General features: G+C 41.8%; 1 protein-coding gene across 1 annotated transcript; it reads left to right on the top strand.

The window, feature by feature from the left end:
* The first annotated feature begins 4655 nt into the window (after positions 1-4655).
* map1lc3b (microtubule-associated protein 1 light chain 3 beta) lies at positions 4656-12715 on the top strand. Its single transcript, XM_058397143.1, has 4 exons — positions 4656-4857; positions 6512-6567; positions 10063-10169; positions 10981-12715. Exons 1-4 carry the CDS (start codon positions 4818-4820, stop codon positions 11147-11149), a joined length of 372 nt encoding a protein of 123 aa, XP_058253126.1. The 5' UTR covers positions 4656-4817; the 3' UTR covers positions 11150-12715.
* The last annotated feature ends 1714 nt before the right edge of the window (positions 12716-14429 follow it).

The following is a 14429-nucleotide window of genomic DNA, read 5'->3' on the forward strand; positions in this document are numbered from 1 at the left end:
GCTACTTCAGTCTTGTGCTGTTACAGGACGCTTCACTTCATCACACCACAGCGGCCTGGTGATGATTCGGCGGCCTGGTGATGCAGCACAACACACACACTGTTTATATCAGTAGAAAGTTCTGTAACTTCTACCAAATACAAGAATAATATGGAATGGATAAACATGCAAATAACAGAACAGTCCAGTGTGTGTGTGTGTGTGTGTGTGTGCATGTGTGTGTGTGTGTGTGTGCATGTGTGTGCGTGTGCAACATGGTTGATATCATTTTAATGATCATTTGAATTTTAAATCAATTCACCACCTGATGAAACACACACACACACACACTCATATACACGTGCATACACACACAGTCACATTTGTCATTTGTACTCCACTGATAATGATGAAGATAAAGATGATGATGGAGATGATGATGATGACCGGACCATGTGTGTATGAGTGTGTGTGTGTGTGTGTGTGTGACATGGTTGATATCATTTTAATGACCACCACCTGATGAAACACACACACACACACACACATACACTATATTGCCAAAAGTATTCGCTCACCCATCCAAATAATCAGAATCAGGTGTTCCAATCACTTCCATGGCCACAGGTGTATAAAATCAAGCACCTAGGCATGCAGACTGTTTTTACAAACATTTGTGAAAGAATGGGTCGCTCTCAGGAGCTCAGTGAATTCCAGCGTGGAACTGTGATAGGATGCCACCTGTGCAACAAATCCAGTCGTGAAATTTCCTCGCTCCTAAATATTCCACAGTCAACTGTCAGCTGTATTATAAGAACGTGGAAGTGTTTGGGAACGACAGCAACTCAGCCACGAAGTGGTAGGCCACGTAAACTGACGGAGCGGGGTCAGCGGATGCTGAGGCGCATAGTGCGAAGAGGTCACCAACTTTCTGCAGAGTCAATCGCTACAGACCTCCAAACTTCATGTGGCCTTCAGATTAGCTCAAGAACAGTGCGCAGAGAGCTTCATGGAATGGGTTTCCATGGCCGAGCAGCTGCATCCAAGCCATACATCACCAAGTGCAATGCAAAGCATCGGATGCAGTGGTGTAAAGCACGCCGCCACTGGACTCTAGAGCAGTGGAGACGCGTTCTCTGGAGTGACGAATCACGTTTCTCCATCTGGCAATCTGATGGACGAGTCTGGGTTTGGCGGTTGCCAGGAGAACGGTACTTGTCTGACTGCATTGTGCCAAGTGTAAAGTTTGGTGGAGGGGGGATTACGGTGTGGGGTTGTTTTTCAGGAGCTGGGCTTGGCCCCTTAGTTCCAGTGAAAGGAACTCTGAATGCTTCAGCATACCAAGACATTTTGGACAATTTCATGCTCCCAACTTTGTGGGAACAGTTTGGAGCTGGCCCCTTCCTCTTCCAACATGACTGTGCACCAGTGCACAAAGCAAGGTCCATAAAGACATGGATGACAGAGTCTGGTGTGGAGGAACTTGACTGGCCTGCACAGAGTCCTGACCTCAACCCGATAGAACACCTTTGGGATGAATTAGAGCGGAGACTGAGAGCCAGGCCTTCTCGTCCAACATCAGTGTGTGACCTCACAAATGCGCTTCTGGAAGAATGGTCAAAAATTCCCATAAACACACTCCTAAACCTTGTGGACAGCCTTCCCAGAAGAGTTGAAGCTGTTATAGCTGCAAAGGGTGGACCGACGTCATATTGAACCCTATGGATTAGGAATGGGATGTCACTTAAGTTCATATGCGAGTCAAGGCAGGTGAGAGGATACTTTTGGCAATATAGTGTATATACACGTGCATATACACACACAGTCACATTTGTCATTTGTACTCCACTGATGATGATGAAGAGGATGATGATAACCGGATCAAGTGCAAATGAATATGTGAGTGTGTGTGTGTGTGTGTGTGTTTCATCAGGTAGTGAATTGATTTAAAATTCAAACGATCGTTGAAATGATATCAGACATATCTGACTTGTTCAGCTCACAGCAGATCACCCAAACACGCACACGCACACACACACACATACACACACACACACCCATACTCATACACACATGTGCATATATAAAGAAAGTCTGTTTTTCTAAAGTGTGTGTACTTCATGTTCAACTCAGTGCACATTTGTCATTTGTACTCCACTGATGAGTACAATGATGAAGATGATGACCGGATCGTGTGTGTGTGTGTGTGTGTGTGTGCTGTCAGAATTGCCAAGGTGCCTCCTACGCTGTGACATTTAACTCCATCAATCTGGCTCGAGTTTCTAATTCAGTCCATTTCCAAAACGACTCACGCTGCATAACTCTTTAGGAACACTCATATAATATGTATGACAATATGTGCGAGCAGCAGCCAGCTGGACTACTATACACACTCCACACACACAACACACACACACACACACAAACACACACACACAGCATGTAGGAAGGACGTGTCGACATCATCGGTCACTTTAAGTAACGAATCTCTGTCTTCTGTACGTTTTCTACGTTCATGATTCTATATGATATCTCTACATGTGCAAAAGTTTACACACCCCTGTTAATGTCACAGGTGTCTGTCATGTGGAAATACAACTGAAATAATACCCCTTAACTCATACTATATTGGATAAAAGTCATCTTTATTAAGTCATCTCCTGCACTCCTCCCTCTGCGAGTCATTCCACAGGATCCTGATCGGATTTAGACCGTTCCTTGTGTTTGTGCTTTGGTTCGTTATCGTGCTTAAAGTGGAAGAGATCAGCATGTGGAGATATCAGTCTTTCTCTCCAACCTGATAGAGCTCCAGTCCCAGCTGAAGAGAAGCAGCTTCAGCAGGTGATGCTACCAAACCCTGTGCTTCATTTCACCGTGGTCTTTGGCTGATCAGATGGAGCTGAAGTTCTTCCCTTCCCTCATCAGACCTGTCTGCTTTGAGCTGAGCTTGACTGGGTGACAGATGAGGGAGTGAGCAGTAGTCTCCAGATGTTCCTGCAGCTTCTTTAATGTTGCTGTAGATCCCTCAGCAGCCTCCCTCATAACTTTTCTTTGTGGCTTTTGGTCAGTTTTGGAGGAACGTCCTGTTCTTGATGGTGGCTTGTCGATGATGAACTTCACAGTGTTTATATCATGATACATTTAATGTTCTTCTTCATTCTCAAATCATGTCCAGTTGTATTACACCTGAATGTTGGTTCATTTTTATATTAAAGACAGAAAAAGATCTGTGATTTATCTTGGTTTCACTTCTTACATCACAGCAACCTGACATTTTTAACAGGGGTGTGTAAACTTTTAAATCCATTGCAGATTGTTGGATGTGAGAAGATCCGATCTGACGACACATCTGCTGGGACTTCCTGCTGATTTTCAGTCTCGTTGCTCAATAGCACTTCCTTCCTTGTCTCCTGCAGCTGCTCACGTCGCCTGCATCACGTGTTTCTCACGTCACGACACTATCACACCAGCCCTGATCAGTTACTATCGAATTAAATAAAAGAACAGAAACAAAAACAAAAAACACGAGATGTGAACAAATAAAACTTTTTTTTTCTTCTTTAAAATAAATATCAAATGTAAATAAATACATAGTATAATAAATATTAGACATCCGACCACATTATTTAATTTATATATATATATATATATATATATATATATATATATATATATATATATATATATATATATATAAACATTATTACAGTATTTATTGAACATAAATATACAATAAAAAATTAAATGCAGATAAATGAGATATAGTTATTGTTATATATTTAGATCATTTTAATTTTTAATATCACTTTATACTGTTTTTTTAATTCATTTCTAATATCACATTTTTAATTTTAGGTTTTATTTGCTGTTAAATTATAAACATTTTATATAATAATAATAATAATAATAATAATAATAATAATAATAATAATAATAATAATAATAATACATTTGTATTATTGCATGCATCTACTTATTTTATTTTGTTTTTTAGTTATTTATTGATTTTATATATCCCCTTTTCCCTCAGTGGCTTGTGATTAAAAAAAATCATGGTCTTGACTATATAACTACAAATGAGTATATTTATTTAAAAACATAAATAAATTTAAAAAACACTGGCTATGGAGCTCATGGTAAATGAATCATTATAATATAATATAATATAATATAATATAATATAATATAATATAATATAATATAATATAATATAATATAATATAATATAATAATCCAATGATAATTTGCACAATATAATTATTAAAATTAAAATGAAGTAAATATATGAAAATATAGATTTTTATTAATTTAAAAAAAGTTTATGATTTTTTTGCACATGGGAAATACAAAAATGGATGTATGTAAAAGATCTATTATTTTAAAAAGCTCTAATGTACAATAAGTTCACAAATTATTTCATAATAATAATAATAATAATAATAATTATTATTATTATTATTATTATTATTATATTTGCTGCTTTAACTTTGTCACAAAATGACTTTAAATTACCGCATTAGTGTTTCTCTGCTTACTACTAAGAAGAAAAAGAAGAAGAACAAGAACAAGAAGTAGAAATGGAACAAAATGAAATAAACAAATAAAGTTTTAGAGGAGGTCTTGGCAGATGATGTCAGCCTCGCCTCCTGGGTGACGTCACCGGTCAGCTGACCGCTTTGTTTTGCAGGTCAGAAACACAACACGGTGAGGAGAAGAAAAAAAAGAAGGGGGGAAAAGGGTACAGGGTGTGCTGTGCTTTTATACACAGAGAAACTGCGAAGGGACAAAGACGAGTGTGAGAGTGTTCTGCGGCGAAGAGGACAAACACAGAGAGGAATATGCCTTCAGAAAAAACGTTTAAACAAAGGAGGACGTTTGGTAAGCGCGATTATGACTAATAAACACATTCGCACATTCCGCGCATTGAACGCACCAACACAGTGTTTGCTTTCGATTTCCTTTCTTTCTTATTTTTCTGTTAAAATGTACTTAATTAACGATTCGTCATATGACATCTCAATGTCCAAGTAACAGTCCATCTCTCCATGACGTCCTCGGACACTTATTTAAATGCTTTGTTATTAAAGCATTTCAGTTATTTAAAGCCAGTTTTGTAAACACGAGAAGAGTCAGGTCGTGAAAACTAGGTCATGTCCAAACCCAACATCTGTTATCGAGTTAAATTAGCCTGGTTAGCATTTCTAAAACATTATCTGAGCTTACATCCTATATTATATAAGATTAGACGATCAGTATCCTTCAACATGATCAGTTTAATGTCGCAATCTATTCTCCAGACCACAAAACACACCGGGGGACGTTTCACTGCAGAATTGGGGGATGGGACGTTAACAAAAGTCCCGAATCGACTCGAAATGAACAAATGTGAATTTTATAACATTTTTATAAGAAAAGATAAGGATTCTTAAACCGTCACGAGGTCTATCGAACTTTCTAGATAGTCTTATCAGCCAACTTTAACGCTCTCGGGCCTCGTTTTGTTGACCCCAGTGGCCTATTGTGCTATACGAAGCTACGATGGCTAAGTTCTGAAAAGTGCACTACCGCACTATGTAGGCTGCCTGTAACGACGCCATTTTGGTAGCTCAGTTGCAAAGCGACCGTTGGTGACGTCACGCTCTGTAAGTGCGGAAGTTTGCGGTTTGGAACAGAGCCACTGTTCTGGCAAAACAAGCGACTGCGGTCAAGTGTTGGGACTTTTATTTATTTATTTAGTTAATATAAGCTTTATATATATATATATATATATATATATATATATATATATATAAAATTTCTAAGATATTAGGGTTTTTAAAGCTTCAGGAAAACGTTAAAAAAATCAAGAAATAAAACAACAACAAAAATATGAATATGATCTCGTCTTTCTGCGTATTAAACACGCGATGTTTATTTATTTATTTATTTATTTATTTAGGAATAAACAGTAAAGCTTTTTTATTCTTCAAAATGTCTACCTTTACTATCAATAGCACTTTTTTTCTCTTCATTTAAGAGTCCAGTTAGATTTAAACACTAAGAACTTTATGAATATAACATCACCTGCTTGCGTATTAAAGCAGATTATTTTGTTATATTTATTTACTGGAGAGTTCACTTCTCCTGGATATTTAAAGCACAATATTGAGGCTTATTTAAGTTAAACTTAAGTCCGGTTCTGCTTTCTGATTGGTTAGAAGGTGTTTTGCAAAAGGCTGTAACAGGTTAACCATACAGCGATGCTTCACTAATCACATCCATCTCCACTCACACTGGAGACTCCTTCCATCCATATTCAATAAACATCTTGTCAGCGTTATCATCAGTTCCACGTAAATCTGTTCATCGTAAGGGTTGCGTGACCACTGTATGGTTACCTGGAACCTGTTACAGCCCTTACAAAACACCTTCTGACCAATCAGAAAGCAGAATCTGAGGTGCACGTGCTGTAAACAGAAGAAACAGACGTGATGGTTTAGGTCAGAGTGTGACGTGGCGATGTGACGTGTTTGTGTTGGTGATGTTTCTACAGAACAGAGAGTGGACGATGTGAGGCAGATCCGAGAGCAGCATCCCAACAAAATTCCGGTAAGTCGTTTCCTGGAACACAGAGAGATGCTGACGACTGTGAAGAGATTGATTGATTTATTTATTTATTGATACACACTGACACTCTGTAGATTTTATAGATGTCTAGTGTTTAATGTCCATTACAGGAGAGTCACGATTGGTCATTAGATGAAAAGGAAAAGCGTTTGTTCTAGAGTGTTCCGGTGTATTCCGTCACACTCCTGCTCTCAGACTGAAACCATCATAACCAGTAGAAGCGTAGAAGCCCGTGAAAACAAACAAGCTCCATGTCTCAAATCACACCCTTATGAACTATCCGGCACTTTGAGGCTCCTCATGTAGCTCTCAGACTTGTGCAGTTTACTTCCTGAATCGTTGCAGGCTCCACCCACATTCATAGATTAGATCTCGTGAATTTTCACGTAGTTTATGTCACTCAGATCAGATGAACAGAATTGGGGTTATAATGTAGACACAGTTTCCACTGATGAGTCAAATGATTCAGTGAGTCATGTGAGGAGTCACGAGGCTGGACTTGGGGATGATTCATCGTCATGGACTTGAAACTGTTTTATGATGTCTTTATCTATCTACGAATTGATTGGAAAGAAAAATAAATAAATAGGATCAGGAAACATTGTGGCAAATTCAGTAGCTTTTTGGCTAATCTGGGGTTAGCATGATGAGATGGTTTGTTATATAAAACAACACAGCGTGTTTAAACTTAACACCTTAAAAACACTGTTTTTCTGGGATTAGTCTGGCTGGAAAGTTTCACTGAGGTGTTAAAGAAATGAGAGCTTTATTTTGTGTATCTTTGTGTGTGTGTGTGTGTGTGTTTGTATAATGTGTGTTTGTGTAAGGTGTGTGTTTAGAGCAGATGTTTGTAGGTTGTCAGGTCGGTGTGCTCATGACCTCTGGCTGAAAGCTCCGTTACTTGCTCCATCAGCATGACCGAGCGTACTGCTGTAACAGAATAAGTGTGAGTGAGTGAGTGAGTGAGTGAGTGAGTGAGTGAGTGAGTGAGTGAGTGAGTGAGTGAGAGAGAGAGAGAGAGAGAGAGAGAGAGAGAGAGAGAGAGAGAGAGAGGAAGCTGCATAGTCATTAACTGGCTGAGTGACAGGATCAGGTGACCTTCAGCTTCCCATCTGCTGCATGGACAGAAAAACACCTCAGTTCATTGTCCACCTGTAAGGTGTGTGTGTGTGTGTGTGTTTCAAGCGCAGAGGCTTCTTCCCAGATCACCACCTGCTCCATCAGTTTACGTTTCAATTGTAGCATTCTTAGTGTTTGACTTGTTGCTATGGCGATACACGATACTCTGCTGTTTCTAATTTTTAGCTAAACGGCAGTCAGATCTAACAAACTTCACTGCGCTGGACTTTAGATATCAGACGTTAGAACCACGCCACCTGTGACTTCAGGAAATTATCGAAATTCTGAACTGAACGCAACATTTTATCAAGATGACCTTTGACCTGCAGACTGAGCACCAATAGGAAAGCAGACTACGGGCCAGTAATCTGTTTGCTTGTTACAAAACGAGTCGCTCCCTCTGTAGCAAACAGGAAGTGATGGAGTCGTTTCCTCTGTAGCGAACAGGAAGTGATGGAGTCATATCCTCTGTAGCGAACAGGAAGTGATGGAGGAGTCATATCCTCTGTAGCGAACAGGAAGTGATGGAGGAGTCGTATCCTCTGTAGCGAACAGGAAGTGATGGAGGAGTCGTATCCTCTGTAGCGAACAGGAAGTGATGGAGTCAGATCCTCTGTAGCGAACAGGAAGTGATGGAGGAGTCGCTCTTGCTGTAGCGAACAGAAAGTGATGGAGGAGTCACTCTCTCTGTAGTGAGCAGGAAGTGATGGAGTCATATCCTCTGTAGCGAACAGGAAGTGATGGAGTCATATCCTCTGTAGAGAACCAGAAGTGATGGAGGAGTCGTATCCTCTGTAGAGAACTGGAAGCGATGTAGGAGTCATATCCTCTGTAGAGAACTGGAAGCGATGTAGGGGTCGTATCCTCTGTAGCGAACAGGAAGTGATGGAGGAGTCGTTCTCTCTGTAGCGAACAGGAAGTGATTGAGGAGTCGTATGCTCTGTAGAGAACCAGAAGCGATGTAGGGGTCGTATCCTCTGTAGCGAACAGGAAGTGATTGAGGAGTCGTATGCTCTGTAGAGAACCAGAAGCGATGTAGGGGTCGTATCCTCTGTAGCGAACAGGAAGTGATTGAGGAGTCGTATGCTCTGTAGAGAACCAGAAGCGATGTAGGGGTCGTATCCTCTGTAGCGAACAGGAAGTGATTGAGGAGTCGTATGCTCTGTAGAGAACCAGAAGCGATGTAGGGGTCGTATCCTCTGTAGCGAACAGGAAGTGATTGAGGAGTCGTATGCTCTGTAGAGAACCAGAAGCGATGTAGGGGTCGTATCCTCTGTAGCGAACAGGAAGTGATTGAGGAGTCGTATGCTCTGTAGAGAACCAGAAGCGATGTAGGGGTCGTATCCTCTGTAGCGAACAGGAAGTGATTGAGGAGTCGTATGCTCTGTAGAGAACCAGAAGCGATGTAGGGGTCGTATCCTCTGTAGCGAACAGGAAGTGATTGAGGAGTCGTATGCTCTGTAGAGAACCAGAAGCGATGTAGGGGTCGTATCCTCTGTAGCGAACAGGAAGTGATTGAAAAGTCGTATGCTCTGTAGAGAACCAGAAGCGATGTAGGGGTCGTATCCTCTGTAGCGAACAGGAAGTGATTGAGGAGTCGTATGCTCTGTAGAGAACCAGAAGCGATGTAGGGGTCGTATCCTCTGTAGCGAACAGGAAGTGATTGAGGAGTCGTATGCTCTGTAGAGAACCAGAAGCGATGTAGGGGTCGTATCCTCTGTAGCGAACAGGAAGTGATTGAGGAGTCGTATGCTCTGTAGAGAACCAGAAGCGATGTAGGGGTCGTATCCTCTGTAGCGAACAGGAAGTGATGGAAGCTGATGGTCTGGTGACCCTGGCAGGGATTTTCCCTCTTCATGTCTGTTCCTTGCTGAAGGGAGTGAGACATGGAGGTGATTTTCACGTGAACACTCAGCACTCAGAGTGAGTAATGTGACGCTCATCGTCGACACAGCAGGAGGAACTGCGAGAGTTTTAAATCAAACATCTGGCATTGAGGCAGATCAGGCGTCATTGAGGTGTCGGTCATTTCTAAACTTGTTCAGAGTGAATCGTCTCTCAGTGACACAGCTCACGGCTTCCGATTAAAACCAAGAAACCGTAAGAAACTCGTTCCGGTTTATTCTTGTTTTTATTTATTATTGTGCTGACTGAACACAATTTCTATCAACCAGCAGCTACGGCTGACTCGTACATCTGGCCACGCCCACTTCCCCTCACAAAGAAGCTTCTAGAATTCCAATAAATCACAAGCAAGCAATTTATTTGAATTCAGGAAGAGTTCTGATCCACACACACACACAAACGCACTGCAGCCGCTCGTTTCTAAGAACCGCCGTGTTTCCCATCTTCTTTCAGGTGATCATTGAGAGGTATAAGGGCGAGAAGCAGCTTCCCATACTGGACAAGACGAAGTTTCTGGTTCCTGACCACGTGAACATGAGCGAACTCATCAAGATCATCAGGTAAGAAGAGCTTCACTGTGGAGTCCGTGTGGACACGTCCATCAGGCTGTAGGGGATGAACCTGACTGTGGAGGAACCTGATCATCAACCTGACCGAGAAACCAAGAAATGGTTTACATACCTGAGATGATGATGATGATGATGATGATGAAGATCTGACCATGTTATTGAGTTAGAAAAATTAGAAAACTAATTTTGGGGTTTAAAAAACTGAGAAAAAATGTTTTTTAAAATCCAGCCCCTATTTCTAAGACAAATACTTTTTGCAGATTTTTAAAAAAATATTTTTTTTTGTCTTATTGTCTCATCACAGCCAGGAAACATTTAAACTTTTTTATTTATTTATTTATTTATTTTTGTTGTGAAAACATGGCAGTTTCAGCTCCCCGGCATATTTCACACATGTTCTGATTACAGGACTTCTTACTGACATACACACAACTGTGTAAGGAATGAAACACTAGCGTGCCGTTTTATTTAGGAAAATAATCAACAGTCATCGGCGCTAGCACAGTGAAGTGGAGCGACGGCGTCGTTTCCTGTAATGTCACGTCCCCATGTTACATTTCTAACTGATACTAGCTGCTGTAGCGTACGTGACAGATCTGGTTTATGGAAATTAAACGTAACAAGCATGACGATTTTCTGTTCCAACCTAAATTCCAGAGATCTGAGATCAGCATCATCATATTTTACATATTCTGTTTTATGTGAATAAAATGAAAGCATGGCTGAAGTGTGTGTGCTAGTGGAAGTGACTAGGGGAAGTGTTAAGTGTTAACGAGCGTGTTATTACGTGTTTGTCCACCAGGAGGCGCCTGCAGCTGAACTCTAACCAGGCCTTCTTCCTGCTGGTCAACGGTCACAGCATGGTCTCGGTGTCTGCGGCCATTTCCGAGGTGTACGAGCGCGAGAGGGACGAGGACGGCTTCCTCTACATGGTCTACGCCTCCCAGGAGACGTTCGGAGTGGCGCAGTAAATCCTCCTCCCGAGTTTCTCTTTCGGACACTGATACAATCCTTCGCTCCCGTCCTCCTCGCTCCCTCCTTCCTCGCGCAGATGCCAGACGCCACAGGACCGAGACAGACGTCTTTCCTGTCCGTTTTTTTTTCTCCCGGAGCCGATTTCGGATCTTCGTTTTTACTCTGTGTTTGTTCTCGCTGTAAAGGAGTCGTTCCTTCTGTCCCTCAACACACACGTCAGCTAGCCTCCGAGCGACGGCGTGGCCGCAGACACGTGTGTGTTTCCTGTCACCTTCGTCAGCGTCAGGTCCGAGTCTGATGAGATCTGATTACTTTATGGTATAGAAGTTGTCGCGAGTGTGAGTGTCGCTAATCTAAACCTATAGCGCGAGCCAGGTACAGCTCACCGTCCATTCGAAGCTTCACGCAGTTTTTAAAATTTAATTTTCATTTTTAATTTTCTTTATTTTGTTCTCGCGGCTCAGAGGTCCGGATCGATCTCCGAGCTGTACAGCGATCTGCAGGTTGGACGTCATATCACAATATTTTACTGGAGTTTTATCCGATTTTGCTGCTTACTGAAAAGAGAAGCCAGCAACTGTGATGATAAACTATACACACACACACACACACAGCTGGCTAGACCTGATCATTAGAGCTGCAGCGATCCCACACTGACGTATCCTCTCGCGCTTTGTTTTCCGATCCGGTTTTTCTGTGAAAATAATGCATCATATTTTTCACATAACAGACTCAGCCCTCGAACCGCACGACGTTACAGGTCAGTCTTCACACCACCACCTTTTCACGCCTCAGATTTAATACGCCAACAGATCTACGATGGTTTTCTGGGCGGAGTCTCGGAGGTGATGCGTTAGATAGGGGCAGGGCTAAGACAAAATGGTACGAGTCACAACTGGGAAAAAAAGTCACATGACGATGTGAATGAAGCGCCACACCTCTCACGCACACGTCTTTTAAAAACAGATCCGCCCCAAGCTTCGTTTGCGCTAAAAAAAAAAACCCTAGGAAGGTCTCCAGAGAACCCACAGCGAATCTGATGAGAACTCCACCCTTTTAAAGATAAAAGCTCCTCCCTCTTTTTCTTTTCTTTTTTAAATCTGTCCTTACTTTTTTGTGGGTTGCTTCAGGCGACTAAATCAATAAATCTGTAAAAGCCGAGCTGTATGATTACGTAAGATTGTATCTCAGATGCTGATCATATCATGCGTTTAGATCGAAACAGGAAGCAGAAAAAGGAAACAGAGCTGCTTTGTGTTTGGAACACAGCCAACATCATCGCTTCTCTTCCATCGCATGCTTTTTAGAGTTTTATTAGAGCTTTAATTGCGCCTTTATTTACAGATGTGTCCCGTGTGTGTGTATATATGTACACGTGGCTGTGTGAATGGAACCGAGCAGAACCGTACGACAAAAACACTTTAGATGCCTTTTATCTTTTGCATTTAGCCTGAATGTTTTTATTTAAAAGAAATGTTTCCTTGTAAAAAGAAAATGTCGGTATGCTAAACGTCTGTGTAAGGAACAAAGTCAAGAACTAAATAAACCTGATTTCTTGGAAAGTGTGTGATGTGTCAGGCTTTCGGTGGGGTTTTTCTGGGAAAAGGTATGACGAGGATGAGAGGAGGCAGAAATACACACACACACACTCACACACTCACTCACACACACACACACTTGCACATTCAGTTATACACACTCACAATCATACTCACACACACGCTCAAACACTCTCTCACTCATACACACAAACGCTCACACACACTCACTCTTACACACACGCTCACACACTCACTCTTACACACACGCTCACACACTCACTCACACACACACACACTTGCACATTCAGTTATACACACTCACAATCATACTCACACACACGCTCAAACACTCTCTCACTCATACACACAAACGCTCACACACACTTGCACACTCAGTTATACATACTCACACAAACGCTCACACACTCTCTCACTCATACACAAACGCTCACATACTCACACACACTCACTCATACACACAAACGCTCACACACTCACACACACTTGCACACTGTTATACACACACACAATCATACTCACACACTCTCTCGCTCATACACACAAACGCTCACATACTCACACACACTCACTCATACACACAAACGCTCACACACACTTGCACACAGTTATACATACTCACACAAACGCTCACACACTCTCTCACTCATACACACAAACGCTCACATACTCACACACACTCACTCATACACACAAACGCTCACACACTCTCTCGCTCATACACACAAACGCTCACATACTCACACACACTCACTCATACACACAAACGCTCACACACACTTGCACAGTTATACATACTCACACAAACGCTCACACACTCTCTCACTCATACACACAAACGCTCACATACTCACACACACTCACTCATACACACAAACACTCACACACTCACACACACTTGCACACTGTTATACACACACACAATCATACTCACACACTCTCTCACTCATACACACAAACGCTCACATACTCACACACACTCACTCATACACACAAACGCTCACACACACTTGCACACAGTTATACATACTCACACAAACGCTCACACACTCTCTCACTCATACACAAACGCTCACATACTCACACACACTCACTCATACACACAAACGCTCACACACTCACACACACTGTTATACACACACACAATCATACTCACACACTCTCTCACTCATACACACAAACGCTCACATACTCACACACACTCACTCATACACACAAACGCTCACACACACTTGCACACTCAGTTATACATACTCACACAAACGCTCACACACTCTCTCACTCATACACACAAACGCTCACATACTCACACACACTCACTCATACACACAAACGCTCACACACTCACACACACTTGCACACTGTTATACACACACACAATCATACTCACACACTCTCTCGCTCATACACACAAACGCTCACACACTCACTCACACACACTTGCACACTCAGTTATACACACACACACTCAATCATACACACACACGCTCACACACTCACTCATACACACACTCTCACACACTCTCTCACACACACGCTGACACTCAATTATACACACTCTCTCACACACACACACACACACTCTCTCACTCATACACACACGCTCACACACTCACTCACAGGACTCTCACTCACACACTTGCACACTCAATTATATACTCACTCGTACACACATGCTCACACACTCAATCATACACTCAATTACACACTCACTCAA

The sequence above is a fragment of the Hemibagrus wyckioides genome, linkage group LG08, assembly GCF_019097595.1.
Source record: "Hemibagrus wyckioides isolate EC202008001 linkage group LG08, SWU_Hwy_1.0, whole genome shotgun sequence".
NCBI lineage: Eukaryota > Metazoa > Chordata > Actinopteri > Siluriformes > Bagridae > Hemibagrus > Hemibagrus wyckioides.